The following is an 18,963-nucleotide window of genomic DNA, read 5'->3' as shown; positions in this document are numbered from 1 at the left end:
CCGATCGCAGCCATTTAACCCCTTCAATGCGGCTGTCAATGACGTCCGCCGCATTGAAGTGGTTTACAGAGGGAGGGAGCTCCCTCTGTAACCCCCGGGCCCCCCCGCGGTGGATCGCGGGTGGCGATTGTTGCTATGGCAACCAGGAAGCCGTTACTAGGCTTCCTGGTTGCCCAGGTACGGTAGCCTATTAGGTCCTGCCCGAGGCAGGACCTAATACGCTAACTGTCAAATGAAAAATGACAGTTATGATGCACTGCACTACATAAGTAGTGCAGAGCATCGTAGCGGGGATCAGAAGACCAGATCTTCATGTCCCCAGGTCAGTGTAAAAGAAAAAGTAAAAAATGTAAAAAAAAATGTGAAAGAAAAATAAATAAATAAAAGTTAATAAATAATAAATAAATAATAAAAACACCACTTGCCCCGTTTCCCTGATCAACTCCTTTATTATTAAAAAAACATGAAAATATGAAAAAAAAAAACTATACATAATAGGTATCGCCACGTTTGGAACGGCCTGATCTATAAAAATATCACATTATTTTTACCGCACGCTGAACACCGTAAAAAAATTTAATAAAAAACAATGACCGCATTTTATTTTTTGGTCATCTTGTATCAAAAAAAATGTAATAAAAAGTGATCAAAAAGTTGTAAGTAACGCAAAAGGGTACAAATAGAAACTACAGTTCGTCACGCATAAAACAAGCCCTCCCGCAGCGATATCAACGAAAAAATAAAAAAGTTACGGCTCTCAGAAAATGGCGACACTAAAACATGATTTTTTTTCGAAAAGAGTATTTTTATTGTGGGAACGTAGTGAAACGTAAAAAAACAATATCAATTTGGTGTCGCTGTAATCGTATCGTCCCGCAGAATAAAGTTAACATGTTGTTTATACTGCACGGTGAACACTGTCAAAAAAAAGAAAAAAAAAACGTGCTGGAATGGCTGTTTTTTGGTTTCCTCATCTCCCAAAAAATGGAATAAATAGTGATAAAAAGAATCGTATGTACCCCAAAATGGAACCAATAAAAATTACAGCTCGTTCCACAAAAAACGCGCCCTCACACAGCTCCGTCACCGGAAAAATAACACGTTATGACTCTCAAAACGCAATGGTGCAAAATGATGTTAAATGACCGCCCAGACTAATTTTTAGGTCCAGTAGAATTTCGCTAAATACCCCACATCGTCATTTGCTGGACCCCACAGGTGGACCCCGTAGACGCAGCGGTGATGAGGAAACTTTAGGGTCTTGTGCGGCTTATAGGGCTAGTGAAGATGTCAAACATTAGGCAACACTGGAGCGCAGATATTTTGTATAATACCCAATAAACCCAGCCTGTGTATAAAGGATTGGTTCCAAGCGTACCACACCAATCCATGGATTCTTCATTCACCCCATTATTACATCATCCTATTATGACCTGTTGCACTCCGCCCAGTTTACATATACACTGATGTACTCCGCCCAGCTTACATATGCCCTGATGTACTACGCCCAGCTTACATATACCCTGATGTACTCCGCCCAGCTTACATATATCCTGATGTACTCCGCCCAGCTTACATATGCCCTGATGTACTACGCCCAGCTTACATATACCCTGATGTACTCCGCCCAGCTCACATATGCCCCCACATTATAAGCTGAAATACCACTAATACACCAAGCAAAATCTGCGCTTCAAAAGCCAAATGGTGGTCCAACTGAGCCTGGCAGTGTACCCAAACGGCAATTTATGACCACATATGGGGTATTCTGGAGAACCCGCTTAACAATTTATTGCATGTGTGTCTACGGTGATGCAAGCTGGGCACAACACATTGGGCACTGAAATGGCATTTCTGTGGAAAACAGCAATTTTCAATCTGCAACATCTATTGTTTACTCATTTTTGCAAAACACTTGTGCGGTCAAAATGCTCACTACACCCCTAGATCAATTCTTTGAGGGATCTAGTTTCCAAAATGGGGTAATTTTTTGGGGGGTACCACTGTACTGGTACTATAGCGCAGTGCAACATGATGTCAAAAAACGAATCTTATAAAATCTCCACTCCAAATACTAAATGGCGCTCCTTCCATTTAGAGCCTTGCTGTGTGTCCAAATAGCAATTTATGACCACGTGTGGGGTATTTCCCTACTCTGAAGAAGTTGCTTTACAAATGTTACGGTGCTTTTTCTCCTTTATTTGTTGAGAAAATGAAACATTTTTAACTAATGCTGCGTCTTATTGGAAAATAATGTAATTTTTAATTTTCACTGCCCATTTCTAATAAAATATATGACACACCTGTGGGGTCAAAATGCTCACTACACCCCTAGATGAATTCCTCAATGGGTGTAGTTTGCCAAATGGAGTCACTTTTGGGTAGTTTCCACTGTACTGCTACCTAAGGGGCTTTGCAAAAGCGACATGGCGCAGAAAAACCAATCCAGCAAAATCTGCTCTCCAAAAGCCAAATGGCGCTCCTTCCCTTCTGAGCCCGGATGTGTAATCATACAGTACTTTATTACCACATATGGGGTATTTCCGTACTCTGGAGAATTCGCTTTACAAATGTTACGGTGATTTTTCACCTTTATTTCATGAGAAAATGAAACATTTTTACCTAAAGCTACGTCTTAGTGGAAAAAAATTAAATTTTTCATGCTTACTGCCCAATTCTAATGAAATCTATGAAACACCTGGGGGGTCAAAATGCTCACTACACCCCTAGATTAATTCCTCTAGGGGTGTAGTTTCCCAAATGGAGTCACTTTTGGGGGGTTTCCACTGTACTGGTACCTTAGGAGCTTTACAAATGCGACATGGTGCCGAGAAATCAAACCAGCAAAATCTGTACTTCAAAAGCTAAATGGCGTGCCTTCCCTTCTGAGTCCTGCCGCTTCCCCAAACAGCCGTTCATGACCACGTTGGGTATTTCTGTACTCTGGAGAAGTTGCTTTACAAATGTTGGGGTGCTTTTCATCATTTATTTGTTGAAAAAAAAATAAAATTTTGAGGTAAAGTAACATCTTATTGGAAAATAATGTAATTTTTCATTTTCACTGCCCAATTCTAATGAAATCTATGAAACACCTGTGGGGTCAAAATGCTCACTACACCCCTAGATGAACTCCTCAAGGGGTGTAGTTTCCTAAATGGAGTCACTTTTGGGGGGTTTTCACTGTACTGGTACCTCAGGGGCTTTACAAATGCGACATGGTGCAGAGAAATGAATCCAGCAAAATCAGCGCTCCAAAAGCTAAATGGCGTGCCTTCCCTTCCGAGTCCTACCGCTTGCCCAAACAACAGTTTATGACCACATGTTTGGTATTTCCGTACTCTGGAGAAGTTGCTTTACAAATGTTGGGGTGCTTTTCCTCATTTATTTGTTGAAAAAATTAAACATTTTGAGGTAAAAATACATGGTATTGGAAAATAATGTAATTTTTCATTTTCACTGCCCAATTCTAATGAAATCTATGAAACACCTGTGAGGTCAAAATGCTCACTACAGCCCTAGATGAATTCCTCAAGGAGTTTAGTTTCCAAAATGGGGTATTTTTTGGGGTGTTTCCTTTGTTTCGGTACCACAAGACCTCTTCTAACCTGACATGGTGCCTGAAATATAATCTAAGAAAAGGAAGGCCCTAAAAGGCTCTAGGTGCTCCTTTGCTTCTGAGGCCGGTATTTCAGTCCAGTAGCGCACTAGGGCCACATGTGGGATATTTCTAAAAACTGCAGAATCAGGGCAATAAATATTCAGTGTTGCTTCTCCGGTAAAAACCTTCAGTATTACAGGAAAAATGGTTTAAAATTGAATTTCTGCCCAAAAAATGAAATTTGTAGATTTCCCCGCTACATTGCTTTAATTCCTGTGAAACGCCTAAAGGGTTAAAAAACTTTCTGAATGCTGTTTTGAATACTTTGAGGGGTGAAGTTTTTAAAATGGGGTGATTTGTGGGGGTTTCTAATATATAAGGCCCTCAAAGCCACTTAACAACTGAACTGTTCCCTAAAAAAATGGCCTTTTGAAATTTTCTTGAAAATGTGAGAAATTGCTGCTAAACTTATAAGCCTTGTAATGTCCTAGAAAAATAAAAGGATGTTCAAAAAACGATGCAAACATAAAGTAGACATGTGGGAAATGTTAACTAGTACCGTATATGTCGGCGTATAAGACGACTGGGCGTATAAGACGACCCCCAACTTTTACCCTTAAAATATAGAATTTAAGATATACTCACCATTTCGTGCAGGAGCGCTTCACTATGGCCATCGGCGGCAGGACCCAGGACTCTGTCTCTTTGAACTCGCGCATGCGCAGATAGGCTGCTTCATCGCTCGAGATCTGAGAGGCAGGGAATGAGAGGAAAGGGCGGGCCAGAGGATCTTACAGAGATGTTCCCTGGCGGCTAATACCGGCTTCCCTCAGATCCGTGGCGGATTCCGTGCATCCCGGGAGCCTGTGTACCGGACTGCAGGCTCACAAGGTAACACACAACCTGTGTGTAGACGATATGTAGACTAGGGATGTCACGATACCAGAATTTGGACTTCGATACCGATACTTCGTTTAGTATTGCGATTTCGATACCAATTTCGATACTTTTGCCAACAGTAATAAAAAAAATATTCTTCCGTTTTCTGATGTTAGGCGCGACGTGTGATGAATTTTGAACGCACCTCACATTAATAGTAATTAATCCCATCATGTTTCTCAGTCATATTGGGTTAATGTGCGAGGTACATGATGGGGTTAATTACTATTAATGTGAGGAACATGGAGGGTAAATTCATCGCACCTCGCGCCTCACGTTAATAAGTGAATGAAAGCCGTGTTTATTTCATTTTTTTACAGCGTACACATCATAAATGATGCAAAAACATTGTTGTCCGCGCCATTACTGAAAGTGTGTATTTTATGTATTGAGACTTATTTTAATGTTTATTGTAAAAAAGGTGAAGGTGTATTTATTTTTTTTACAATTTAACAATACTTTGTTTTTACTTTATTTTTAAACTTTAATGTACTGACATATATCAGATATGTGCCAGTACATTAACCTGTGGACGGATAATACACAGGCAGTTGTTAGGACATACTTGGGTATGTCCTAACAACATGAAATATGGTAAGACAGCCCTGGGGTCCGTCAATAGACCCTGGGCTGTTTGCCCATATATGGTATGGCCCTCGATCGCGTCACAGGACTTCCCTGTGACGCGATCCAGGGGCATCCCCCCTTCTCACTTTCCCCTGAATGCTGCAGTCAGCTGTGATCGCAGCATTCAGGGGAATAACGGCGGAGATGAGCGGTTTCTCTGATCTCCGCCATTTATAGAGCGGGGCTGCGGCTGTGTAATACAGCCATTGCCCCGCTCCTGACAGGAAGTGCGCGCGCGGTCAGCATGAGGTGATGCGGCCGGCGCTGCACTAATGAGCGGCAGTTCAGGCACTGAAGACAGAACATGGGGGTGTTTTGTAGCGCGCCCGCCATGTTCTGTCTCCAGTGCCGCCGCTCATTAGTGCAGCGCTGGCCGCATTGCATCATCCTGACCCCGCGAACTTAACATGACTCAGGAGCGGGGCTGTGGCTGAATTACACAGCCGCAGCCGCGCTCCCATACATTCATGTGTATTATACTGAGCTGTGCGGCTGCAACGTGCATCCCTAATGTAGACAATATCCGGCATATAAGACGACCCCACACTTGACATTTTTTTAAGGGTGTAAAAAGTCGTCTTGTACGCCGATATATACGGTAACTATTTTGTGTGGTATTCCTATCTGTCTTACAAGCAGATACATTTGAATTTAGAAAATGCTAATTTTTTGCAAATGTTCTCAAAATGTTGGTGTTTTTCACACAAAAATATTGAATATATCGACCAAATTTTTTCACTAACTTAACCCCTTAAGGACGCAGCCTAGTTTTGGCCTTAAGGCTCAGAGCTCATTTTTCAAATCTGACATATTTCACTTTATGTGGTAATAACGTCGGAATGCTTAAACCTACCCAAGCGATTCTGAGATTGTTTTCTCGTGACACATTGGGCTTCATGTTCGTGGTAAAATTTGGTCGATATATTCAGTGTTTATTGGTGAAAAATTGCAAAATTTAGAGAAAATTTAGAAAAAATTGCATTTTTCAGAATTTAAATGCATCTGATTGTAAAACAGACGGTTATCTCACCCAAAATAGTTACTAGTTCACATTTCCCATATGTCTACTTTAGATTGGCATCGTTTTTTGAACATTCTTTTATTTTTCTTGGACGTTACAAGGCTTAGAACATAAACAGCAATTTCTCATATTTTTAAGAAAATTTCAAAAGCCTTTTTTTTTAAGGTACCTCTTGAGTTCTGAAGTGGCTTTGTGGGGCCTATGTATTAGAAACCCTGATAAAACACCCCATTTTAAAAACTGGACCCCTCAAAGTATTCAAAACAGCAGTTAGAAAGTTTTTTAACCCTTCAGGCATTTCACAGGAATTAAAGCAAAGTGGAGGTGAAATTTGCAAATTTCATTTTTCTTGCTGAATTTCAATTTTATTCATTTTTTTTCTGTAACAGAGAAGGTTTTACCAGAGAAACACAACTAAATATGTATTGTCCAGATTCTGCAGTTTTTAGAAATGTCCCACATGTGGCCCTACTGTGCTCGTGGACTAAAACACAAGCCCTAGAAGCAAGGAAGCACCTAGTGCATTTTGAGTCCTCTTTTTTTATTAGAATATATTTTAGGCAGCATGCCAGGTTTGAAGAGGTGTTGAGGTGTCAAAACAGTAGGAATCCCCCAATAGTGACCCCATTTTGGAAACTACACCCCTCAAGGAATTCATTTAGGGTTGTTGCTACCATTTTGACCGCACAGTTTTTTCACAGCACGTATTTGAATTGGGCTCTGAAATGAAAAAAATTTCATTTTTTCCAATAAAATGTCATTTGTGATCAAAATTTCTTATTTTCACAGGGAACAAAATACTCAATTTTGTTGCCCAATTTCTCCTGAGTGCATCAATACCCCATTTGTGGCAATAAACTGCCGTTTGGGCCCATGGGAGGCCTCAGAAGGGAAGGAGCGCTGTGTGTTCTTTGGAGTACAGATTTTGCTGGTTTGGTTTTCGGGTGCCATGTCGCATTTGCAGAGCCCCAGAGGTATCAAAGCAATGGAAACCCACCAGAAGTGACCCCATTTTGGAAACTACACCCCTCAAGGAATTCATTTATGGGTAATGTGACCATTTAGACTCCATAGTTTCTTCACAGAACTTATTTGAATTGGGCTGGGAATTAAAAAAAAATATATTTTTTCCAATAATATGTAATTTTAGCTCAAAAATTCTTATTTTCACAAGAAATAAAATACTCCATTTTGTTGCCCAATTTGTCCTGAGTGCGGCAATACCCCATTTGTGGTGATAAACTGCCGTTTGGGCCCATGGGAGGGCTCAGAAGGAAAGGACCACCATTTGGCCTACTGGGGATTTTCTAGTGCGAAGTCATGTATGCAGAAGCCCCTGAGGTACCAGTACAGTTGAAACCCGCAAGAAGTGACCCCATTTTAAAAACTACACCCTTAAGGCATTCATCTAGAGGTGTAGTGAGCATTTTGACCGTAGACCTACACCCCATAAACTGTAATGTAGGTTCTCCCGGGTATGGCAATACCCTACATGTGGCTGTTATCAGCTGCCTGGACACACAGCAGGGCCCAGAGGGGAAAGACGAGGGGGGATAAGCTGTGTGGAGTGCATGAGGGTAAGTAAAATTGGGGTAAATTATAAACCAAGGGATGTATGATAAATTTTAAAACACTTTCATACAGAGCTCTGGTTATTCGGGACACGTGTCACATTGATATATTGTGTCATCCATTATCGCCCTCTTATAGCAGACTTTGCACCTCTTTTGACTTTTTCCCTTCTTGCCAGTTTGGGGAACTTCTCCTGGAAAGTGTTGCCCTGGTACGATGCGTGTGGCCCCGCTTCCAGAAGTACTGGGTGCCCCCCCTTCTTGGTCCCTAAAGATTAGGTTCTTGATAATCACCTGCATTGTACAATGCCATCTGTATGATGTGCCCGGCCAGCTTCTTATACCACACCGCATGGCGCTGTAGGGCTTCAGGGCTTGATCTTACAAGTCCATCCCTCCCATGTACCTATTGTAGTCCAGGATGCAGTCTGGTTTGGGGGTGGCCTTTCCTTCATATATCCTAAACCTGTAGGTATACCCTGATGCACTCTCACAGCTTATACATCTTCACGCCATACCTTGCCCTCTTACCCGGCAGGTACTCGCGGAATTGAACCCTCCCTTTAAAATGTACCAGGGACTCATCAATAGAAATACACTTCTCGGGGGTGTATGCTTGGGAAAACCGGGCACTGGAACGGTCTAATAGGGGTCTCCGTTTATACAAACGGTCAAAACTGGGGTCATCTCGGGGTGGGCACGGCTCATTATCAGTATAATGTAAGAAGCGAAGTATTGCCTCATTTATTTATTTTTTTAGGTTCCAGTTCAGTTCTGAAGTTGCTTTGAGGGGCCCATATATTAGAAACCCCTATCAAATACCCCATTTTAGAAACTAGACCCCTCAAAGTATTCACAACAGCATGTAGAAAGTTTATGAACCCTTTAGGTGTTACACAAAAATTTAGAGCAAAGTAGAGGTGAAATTTACATTTTTTTTTGTCAGAAAATCCTCTTTATACCATTTTTTTTATAACACAAAAGGATTTATCAGTGAAACGCAAATTAATACGTATTGCCCAGATTCTGCAGTTTTGAGAAATATCCCACATGTGGCCCTCGGGCGGTAATGGACGGAAGCGCCGGCCTCTGAAGCAAAGGAGCACCTAGTGGATTTTGAAGCCTCTTTTTTATTAGGCACCATGTCCGGTTTGAAGAGGTCTTGTGGTGCCAAAACATTGGGAACCCCCCAAAAGTGACCCCAATTTGGAAACTAGACCCCTTGAGGAATCCATTGTAGTTTTCTTGGGGTGCATGCGGCTTTTTGATCAGTTTTTATTCTATTTTTAGTTGGCGTGGTGACTAAAAAACAGCAATTGTACTATTGTTTTTTTTTTCGTTTTTTTTTACAGCGTTCACCGTGCGCTATAAATGACTTATTCACTTTATTCTGCGTGGCGATACGATTACGGCGATACCAGATGTTTATAGTTTTTTTTTATGTCTTATGGCGTTTGCACAATAAAATACGTTTTGTAAACAATCATTTACTTTTTGTGTTGCCTTATTCTAAGAGGCAGAACTTTTTTATTTTTTAATCAATAAAGCCGTGCGAGGACTTATTTTTTGCGTAACGAACTGTAGTTTCGATCAGGACCATTTTTCGGTACATGCGACTTTTTGATCTCTTTTTATTCCATTTTTTGGGAGGTGAAGTGACCAAAGAATTGTGATTGTGGTTCGGTTTATTATTATTTTATTTTACGGCGTTCACCGTGCGGGATAAATAATGAAATAATTTTGTAGTTCAGGCCGTTACGGACGCGGCGATACCAATTATGTATAGTTTATTTGTTTGTTTATATATTTTTATTAATAATAAAGGACTGATAAGGGAAAAGGGGGGATTTTTACTTTTATTACTTTTAAATCCTTTATTTTCTTATTTTTACACATCTTTTTTTAACTTTTTTTTTACTTTATTACTTTGTCCCACTAGGGGACATGAGGGCAGGAGGCCCTGATCGCTATTCTAATACACTGCACTACATGCGTAGTGCAGTGTATTAGAACTGTCAGCTACTCACTGACAGCAAGCATAGTGGGTCCTGACGTTGTCAGGACCCACTAGGCTTCCGTCTATGGCATAGCCGGACGCCATTGTTTGGTGTCCGGTTGCCATAGTCACCATCGCCGGCCGCTATCGCGTAGCAGGCCGGCGATGGCAGCTTAACCCCTAAAAAGCCGCGATCTCTATAGAACGCGGCTTTTAAGGGATTAATCAGCGGGGACACAGCGATCGGTCCCCGCTGTAGGAGCTGTGACAGCTGCTGAACAAGACAGCAGCGTCACAGCTCCTGTATGTGTCGGGAGGACGGCCGAAACGGCCGTTACTCCCGAGACGTACTATTACGGCATGGAGCGCGAACGATACAGCTGCCATGCCGTAATAGTACGTCAAGGAGCGGGAAGGGGTTAAAGTACAATATGTCACGAGAAAACAATCTCAGAATCGCTTTGATAGGTAAAAGCATTCCCGAGTTATTACCACATAAAGTAACACAGTAAAAAATGAGGCTCTGTCATTTGGTCCAAAAGTGGCTCAGTCCTGAAGGGGTTAATTGTGTAGTAAAAACAACATGTTAACTTTGTTTCTAAAAATGTTTCAGGTAAAAACTTCATTTTTGAGTCGCTGCATTCCGAGACCAATAACTTTTTTATTTTCTTGTTGACATAGTCATAAGACGGCTTGTTTTTTTTGCGGGAAGAGTTGTTTTTATTGGTAAATTTGTATCGCAGGGCACTGATGGGCTGACAGAGGGAGCCTCTTCCCTTTGTCAAATATTTTAGATGCCGTGGTGGCAACTGACCCAGCAGTTGCAGAAGGAGCCCCGTTGTGGATCATAGATGCGGTCCTGCTCCTAATTACGCGGTCACAGCAACATTGCCCACACGATCAGTCCTCTAAATGATTTCTGCCTGCGCCATACTATGCTGGCCATTAGGAGGTAAAAAGAGTATTACTCGGTTACTGCATATCATATGGCCACTATATGGTGGTATTATCTTGGTGGTGTATGGCAGTATTATGTGGGCTAAAATTATGAGAACTGTCGAAAAATTGCAAGTGGTGGGCCCTACCTTGCTTGTTGACTAGGGACGCATTTTCTACAAAACTGGCCCTGCATACTGCTGCCATATACTCACATAATTGACATTTACTTTTCAAGGAGTCTGGGAGGTTTCTGCCCCATATCAGGAGTCTCTGGGATATTCTGGAAGAATACACAATTTTGACTTAAAGAGGTCATCTAGCCCAAAGAATATATTCTAAAAAGGGGAACACAATATATCTTCTGAAATCCTCCTCCGTCTCCTGTCTCCATCACTCCCAGACGCGTCCACGGCATGTGTGACGCTTCGTCCATGTTACCTAAGGTCACATGACCATGTCCTCCGATAACATTCATAGACATAATTTCCCTACGAATGAAAACATCACCATGGTCTTCTGTTGTTGGAGAAGGCAGCCACTTGAGAACTTCTGAAGTTACGTATTTCATAAGTGACATGTGAGAAGTTTTGATCGGTGGGGGTTCGCGTGCTGGGAACCCATAGATTGCTCAAATGAAGGGGCAGAAGTGCTCCGTTTTTTCTAGCAAAGCCAAGTTTTCTATTAGTTAACCACACTATTCCAAGGATCAGCAGAGCCGATCACAGCCGAAAAGGCACAGTGCTCAGCGGAGACCTTCTGCCCGTTCGTTTCAGGGATCAGTGGCGGTCCCAGCACACGGACCCCCAACGATCAAAACTTCTGACATGAAGAAGCTGAAGTTGTGACCATATTTATTGCTACTCAGCTTAACCACAGGAGAGCGACTCAAGGACTACTGTTAAATGGGTTGTCTGAAAGTGGGCTATATAAACCAAATACCTTATTAGGGAATTTTGAGATAATAAAGGTGGGTCCCCCATTTAGTACCCTGATCTATTAGATAGAGCTTAGAACAGCTACAAAGAGGACCTCTCTGGAGGACCCAACACGTCAATGCATTCACAGCCTGCCTATTGATTTCAATGACAACGGTGTAATACTTCACTTTCCCCCTGGAGGCGCTGCGGGGAAACGAACAATTTATGCAATGTTCAGCCACAGGTTACACATAGAGATTCAAATAAAGGGATACCCTGTGATCAGCCTATTATCAGGGGACAAAGAAGACAACCACTTTAAGCAGAGATATTTAACAATCAACTCTTGGAAATGAATTATCAAGAGAAGATACAACATTACAAAACTCCAATTCAACCATTATAGGGAGATTAGAGTAGGCCAGTTGCTGACATTTCCTAGAAAGTGCCGGGAGGTCTCCGCTACGTATTTCTTGCTGATCCATGAGACAGAATGGGTTACAATTTTGAACAAGTACTGCCAATTTTCATTCATTACATCCTGCCAAGACATGGCTCTCCGCCGTTTCCCTGCCATATTAAATTGCAATAAAAAGGAAAACAATGGTAGCTAGGCGGATGGGATGGCTCAGGTTGCACGATTCGATCTCATTGTTACTAAAGAAGTGAGGACGAAGTCGGAGAAAAGTTGGAATTGCAGTAATTCTCTCGGTGACCTCTATGGACTTGCAATGCGGCTCGGCATTACTGATGAGAACTTTATATTGTACATCAGGAAGTTCCCTGCGTTTCTACATTATTAAATTTCCATGTAATAAGTTTAGTGCTGCAAGCTACTTCACGTTTCATATGCATCCAGACCAGGTCTGGGGACGGCAAACACTTCTGGATTTTGTTTAGCTTAATGGTCCTTTGACTTAGTGGATGCCGGGCCACATGGTCCTACTTAAATGTTTTTTGTTACTGATATTTCATTTAATAGAGAAAAAGGGCAGACGCGGCTCAGCTTACCACAGAGAATTAGGGGCAAACAGAGGTTTGTGTGCAGTGATCCAACCATGCCCTGGTTTGGACGAAACTATATGCACGATATGGCTACGTCTTGCTATAGAGTCCCCCATGGCTTTTAGCTCTGGAGAATCAGAAATGTACCGTGAAGGCTATACTCACCCATTGATCTCAATGAGCACCCTGCTTTACTTTCCTTGCTCAAATACTATTCGTTAAAAATGAACAACATGTTTTCTCATAAGGAGGTGCAAATCAAGTAAAAGGCCCAAAAGCTGGCCAAACAATGTCTCGGGAGACTTTGTAATGTATATGGGGGTAGCCCATGCCCAAAGAGTGATTGGCATTTGGATTTCAACCAGCCCGATACTTTGTTCTCCTTCAACCTGCCCGATCCTTTGTTCCCCTTCAACCTGCCAGATCCTTTGTTCTCCTTCAACCTGCCCGATCCTTTGTACCTCTGGGAGATAAGTCGATGCCAGAGAACCGCTTTCAGAAAGATTTGATCGGTGGTGATCCGGGTGCAGAGACCCCCACAGCCGATGAAACTAAGGTGCAGAAGCGCTGAGCTGAGCGATCTGTATGTTCAGGTGTGATCAGTGATCCTCATTAGGCTGAAGATGGTTTACATAAACGGTTTAAGTGAGCCGTCTTAGCAGCCGGACCCCCGGACTGATTAAAATTCCTGATATATCTCTAAGACATATTAATAATTTTCTGAAAATGCAGATATGATACTCTTTTAGATATCTTTATATTGGTTGGAGCTCCTTTGTTCGGAGCTCCAAATCTCCTGTCTAGACATAGGGTAGAAAAAAAAAAAACATGCTGCCTGCCACCACCTCTAGGTGGAGCTTACTGTATACTGTACATTGATTATTTAGTATGCAATAAGCTCCCTGTAGTGGTGGCAGCAGAAAGGATTTTTTATTTTATTTAAACTATATGGAGGAGATTTTCTTTTTTAGACTGGCGTTTCATACGCCAGTCTTAATATAAAGATCGCTTGAATGAGATGCGCCTAATCTATTGAGAGGCGCACGCCCCATATGAAATTAGGCGCATCTTTGGCCACCCGTGCGCCTGAAAGGGAAATCAAACTTTCTGAAGAGGAATCTTTCGGCTTTTCCACATTTCTAATTTTCTGTGAATGGTCTCTGGCAATAAGTTAATAGAGTGAACATACCCTTAAAAGAGAATGTCTCACTAAGACAACCACATTTTATAAAAAAGGAAGCGGGGTGATCAGCTCATAGCCTGGGGAAGCCACGTCCTGCCATACAATTTTCCTGCAGCCCCCGCTGCAGAGAAAATGTAGCATTACATGCCGGTCATTCAAATGGATGATCGACAATGTAATAAATGTAAGCGCCAAGTCTGCCAGAACAACTCTCCAATCTGGCATATAGTGGGGGTTACCAGCGGGGAACCCCCTCTATGACGTCCAAATGCTTCAATAGTGAATATGGACAGAGGTTGGGGTGAGACAAGCCCTTTAAAGAGCCAACATGCTTGCACTAGGACTTCATATTATCATATATTACAACAGACTCCAGGATTTTACGCCACATAGTATTTACTTACGAGTGATAATATAGTCCTGAGTAAGCGTCTCTGCTTGCCGCGCTTTCCTTTTGGTCTTCACCACACATAACTTTGCTCCCCTAAGTGAAAAGGAAAATGACACGTTAAATATAGTAGGAGGATGTAATGGCTCAAAGTAAATAGACAGCCTTTAACACCATTTTATTCTTTTTTTGCTTCAAAATTGTGTGCCGATTTAGTTAAGCGGTAGTAGCTTCACTTTATAGCGGTAGTAGCTTCGGTTTTTTTCTGATAAAGAGCTCCAAATCCCCTGCAAAGACAGAGTTAAATGATATAATTCAGCCACCACTAGGGGGAGCTTACTGCAGACGATTTATACATTGAACTCAATAATAACACAGTATGCAGTAAGCTCCCCCTAGTGGTGGGTGCACAAAGCCAGAATTTTATCATGTAACCATGTCTATACAGGAGATTTGGAGCTCTGTATCAGGGAACTAAGCTCTGACCGCTATAAAGATATGTTATGTAATTGCACAAAATTTTGGACCACAAAATGACATGATGCTAAAAGACAGAAATTAGCTTCCTTTGCTGAAACTTGAAATACATGCTGAAAAACCTATGGATAGCTATTGCAGAAATGTGCGCTACACACTTGAGCCTACAAGCCTGGCCTCATCGAATGTACTCGATATTCTCTTTATAGCACATCTGGCGGAGTAACTCAATTTTCTGGTTGGAAGTGCAGTAATTTGCGAGCATGCCAGCGGTTAAAGTAACATCATTGCTCCTAATAACCCTTGATGGTAAAATGCTCTGCAAACATTGACATTCTCCAGCTTTATATCTGTGATACATAGTACTTACTGTGGGATGAGAGGCCTTTTACTGCACCATAAAATAACCAAAAGACAGCAAATAATACCTAACAGAAGATAGTAATGCCGTAAAAATACTGCAAATATTCATTAAATTATTACAAGTCCTCATATTCTCCAGGTATGAACACAAATCACTGCTATAAAACAGGTCCACGGAGCCTCCTCCAATACACATGATCCAGATTATCGTATCGAGCACACGGCAAACTCTTCTAGAGAGATGCAATGCAAAGAGTAAAAGTCCATATATGAAAGGGAAAGCAGATGTCCAGCTCCGACAGTCATAAAACAGATCCTGCTGGCCCTTTAGATTGCCCTCTCTCTTTTTTTTGGTCTACATGACAAAGTTATGATCTTGGGGCATGACCCTATTAAAGGAGTCTTCATCCTCCATCACTATGAAAGTCAATGAGTCACCAAGTGACCATTCACTTTCACAAAGACTCTCTCTGATGAAGGTTAAGGGACAACTTTTTGCAGTAAAGGCCTCTTTCTTTTATTTATGGTACCAAGCATTGCCTTGCATATCAACTAAAGGTTGGGTTGTGAGCTAAATGACAAGCCCCACTAGACATCTAAAACTGTCCGAAATATAAAACTAAAGCGCTCTCTTTTAATTCGGTCTTTTTCTAGATCAACAAAGCTTTTCATCAAGTTGTCATGTGATGAGTGGTTCCACTAGTCCACGTATACACTATATGGACAAAGTATTGGGACTAGGTATGCACGGAAACTTCGATACTGTTTCGATACTCTGCATCCCCAAACGGTTCGATACCGTTATTTCATGTATTTCGATACTTAGCTGCGCGGCCGCACAGCTCAGTATTGTAACACATGAATGTATGAGAGCGGGGCTGTGGCTGTGTGATACAGTCATTGTCGAGTCCTGATAACAAGTGCGCGGGGTCAGGATGATGCGATGCGACCGGCGCTGCACCAATGAGCGGCGGCACTGAAAACTGAACATGGCGGGCGCACTACAAGACACCCCCATGTTCTGTCTTCAGTGCCTGAACCGCCACTCATTAGTGCAGCGCCGGCCGCATCTCCTCATGCTGACAGCGCACGCACTTCCTGTCAGGAGCGGGGCAATGACTGTATTACACAGCTGAAGCCCCGATGGCGGAGATGAGAGACACCTCTCATCTCCACCGCTATTCCCGTGAATGCTGCGATCACAGCGGACTGCAGCATTCAGGGGAAAATGAGAAGGGGGATGCCCCTTGGATCGCATCAAAGGGAATTCCTGTGACGCGATTGAGGGACATACCATATATGGGCAGACAGCCCAGGGTCCATTGAAGGACCCCAGGGCTGTCCTACCATATTTCCTGTTGTTAGGGCATACTTAGGTATGTCCTAACAACTGCCTGTGTACTATCAGTACACAGGCTAATGTACTATAATAGAGATATATGCCAGTACATTAAAGTTTAAAAAATAAAGTAAAAACATAAGGTAATGTTAAATAAAAAATAAAAAATACACATACACCTTTTTTACAAAAACAATAAAATAAGTCTCAATACATAAAATATTCACATATTCGGTATTGGCGCGGCCGTAATAACCTGCACAACAATTTTTTTGCATCATTTATGATGTGTACGATGTAAAAAAATAAAATAAAAACTGCTTTCTATCACTTATTGTGGGGCACGAGGTGTGATGAATTTAACCTCCATGTGCCTCACATTAATAGTAATAACCCCATCATGTACAGTGAAGGAAATAAGTATTTGATCCCTTGCTGATTTTGTAAGTTTGCCCACTGTCAAAGACATGAACAGTCTAGAATTTTTAGGCTAGGTTAATTTTACCAGTGAGAGATAGATTATATTTAAAAAACACAGAAAATAACAGTCAAAATTATATATATTTTTTTTGCATTTTGCACAGAGATATAAGTATTTGATCCCCTACCAACCATTAAGAGTTCAGCCTCCTCCAGACCAGTTACACGCTCCAAATCAACTTGGTGCCTGCATTAAAGACAGCTGTCTTACATGGTCACCTGTATAAAAGAGTCCTGTCCACAGACTCAATGAATCAGTCTGACTCTAACCTCTACAACATGGGCAAGACCAAAGAGCTTTCTAAGGATGTCAGGGACAAGATCATAGACCTGCACAAGGCTGGAATGGGCTACAAAACCATAAGTAAGACGCTGGGTGAGAAGGAGACAACTGTTGGTGCAATAGTAAGAAAATGGAAGACATACAAAATTACTGTCAATCGACATCGATCTGGGGCTCCATGCAAAATCTCACCTCGTGGGGTATCCTTGATCCTGAGGAAGGTGAGAGCTCAGCCGAAAACTACACGGGGGGAACTTGTTAATGATCTCAAGGCAGCTGGGACCACAGTCACCAAGAAAACCATTGGTAACACATTACGCCGTAATGGATTAAAATCCTGCAGTGCCCGCAAGGTCCCCCTGCTCAAGAAGGCACATGTACAGGCCCGTCTGAAGTTTGCAAATGAACATCTGGATGATTCTGAGAGTGATTGGGAGAAGGTGCTGTGGTCAGATGAGACTAAAATTTAGCTCTTTGGCATTAACTCAACTCGCCGTGTTTGGAGGAAGAGAAATTCTGCCTATGCCCCAAAGAACACCGTCCCCACTGTCAAGCATGGAGGTGGAAACATTATGTTTTGGGGGTGTTTCTCTGCTAAGGGCACAGGACTACTTCACCGTATCAATGGGAGAATGGATGGAGGCATGTACCATCAAATCCTGAGTGACAACCTCCTTCCCTCCACCAGGACATTAAAAATGGCTCGTGGCTGGGTCTTCCAGCACGACAATGACCCAAAACATACAGCCAAGGCAACAAAGGAGTGGCTCAAAAAGAATCACATTAAGGTCATGGAGTGGCCTAGCCAGTCTCCAGACCTTAATCCCATCAAAAACTTATGGAGAGAATTGAAGATCCGAGTTGCCAAGCGACAGCCTTGAAATCTTAATGATTTACAGATGATCTGCAAAGAGGAGTGGGCCAAAATTCCATCTAACATGTGTGCAAACCTCATCATCAACTACAAAAAACGTCGGACTGATGTGCTTGCCAACAAGGGTTTTGCCACCAAGTATTAAGTCTTGTTTGCCAAAGGGATCAAATACTTATTTCTCTGTGCACAATGCAAATAAATATATATAATTTTGACAATGTGATTTTCTTTTTTTTTTTTTATATAATCTATCTCTCACTGGTAAAATTAACCTAGCCTAAAAATTCTAGACTGTTCATGACTTTGACAGTGGGCAAACTTACAAAATCAGCAAGGGATCAAATATTTATTTCCTTCACTGTACCTTACATATTAACCCATTATGACTGAGAAACATGATGGGGTTAATTACTATTAATGTGAGGCACGTGGAGTTTAAATTCATCATCATACCTCGCGCCTCACATCAGAAAATGGAAGAACTTTTTTTTTTATTATTACTGTTGGCAAAGTATCGAAATCGCAATACTAAATGAAGTATCGGTATCGAAGTCCAAATTCTGGTATCGTGACATCCCTAATTGGGACACCTACACATTGCATCCCATTCTAAAACCATAGACATTAATATGGAGTCCCCCCCCCACCTTTGCAGATAAAACAGCTTCCACTCTTCTGCGAAGGCTTTCTACAAGATTTTAGGGTGTCTGTGGGAATTTTTGCCTATTCATCCAGAAGAGCATTTGTGAGGTCAGACCCTGATGTAGGGGGCCTGGCTCGCAATCTCTGCTCTAGTTCATCCCAAAGGTATTGGATGGGGTCGAGGTCAGGACTCTGTGGCCAGTCAAGTTCTTCCACACCAAACTCCCCCAACCATGTCTCTATGGACCTTGTACACTAGGGCGCAGTCATGAGGAACAGAAAAGGGCCGAACCCCAAACTATTCCCACAAGTTGGAAGAAT

At 42.0% G+C, this 18,963-nt stretch overlaps 1 protein-coding gene across 4 annotated transcripts in view; it reads right to left on the bottom strand.

Moving 5' to 3' along the window:
• WDR70 (WD repeat domain 70) overlaps window positions 1-18,963 on the bottom strand; it is a 291,197-nt gene that overhangs the window by 27,371 nt on the left and 244,863 nt on the right. For all 4 annotated transcript variants that reach the window (XM_075842124.1, XM_075842132.1, XM_075842147.1 and 1 more), the window contains exon 15: window positions 14,201-14,280. In XM_075842124.1, coding sequence (XP_075698239.1) covers window positions 14,201-14,280 — 80 coding nt within the window. The remainder of the gene's footprint in view (window positions 1-14,200; window positions 14,281-18,963) is intronic.

Source organism: Rhinoderma darwinii, chromosome 1, assembly GCF_050947455.1.
Source record: "Rhinoderma darwinii isolate aRhiDar2 chromosome 1, aRhiDar2.hap1, whole genome shotgun sequence".
NCBI lineage: Eukaryota > Metazoa > Chordata > Amphibia > Anura > Rhinodermatidae > Rhinoderma > Rhinoderma darwinii.
The sequence above is the reverse complement of the archived record's forward strand: the minus strand, read 5'-3'. Positions and strand labels throughout refer to the sequence as shown.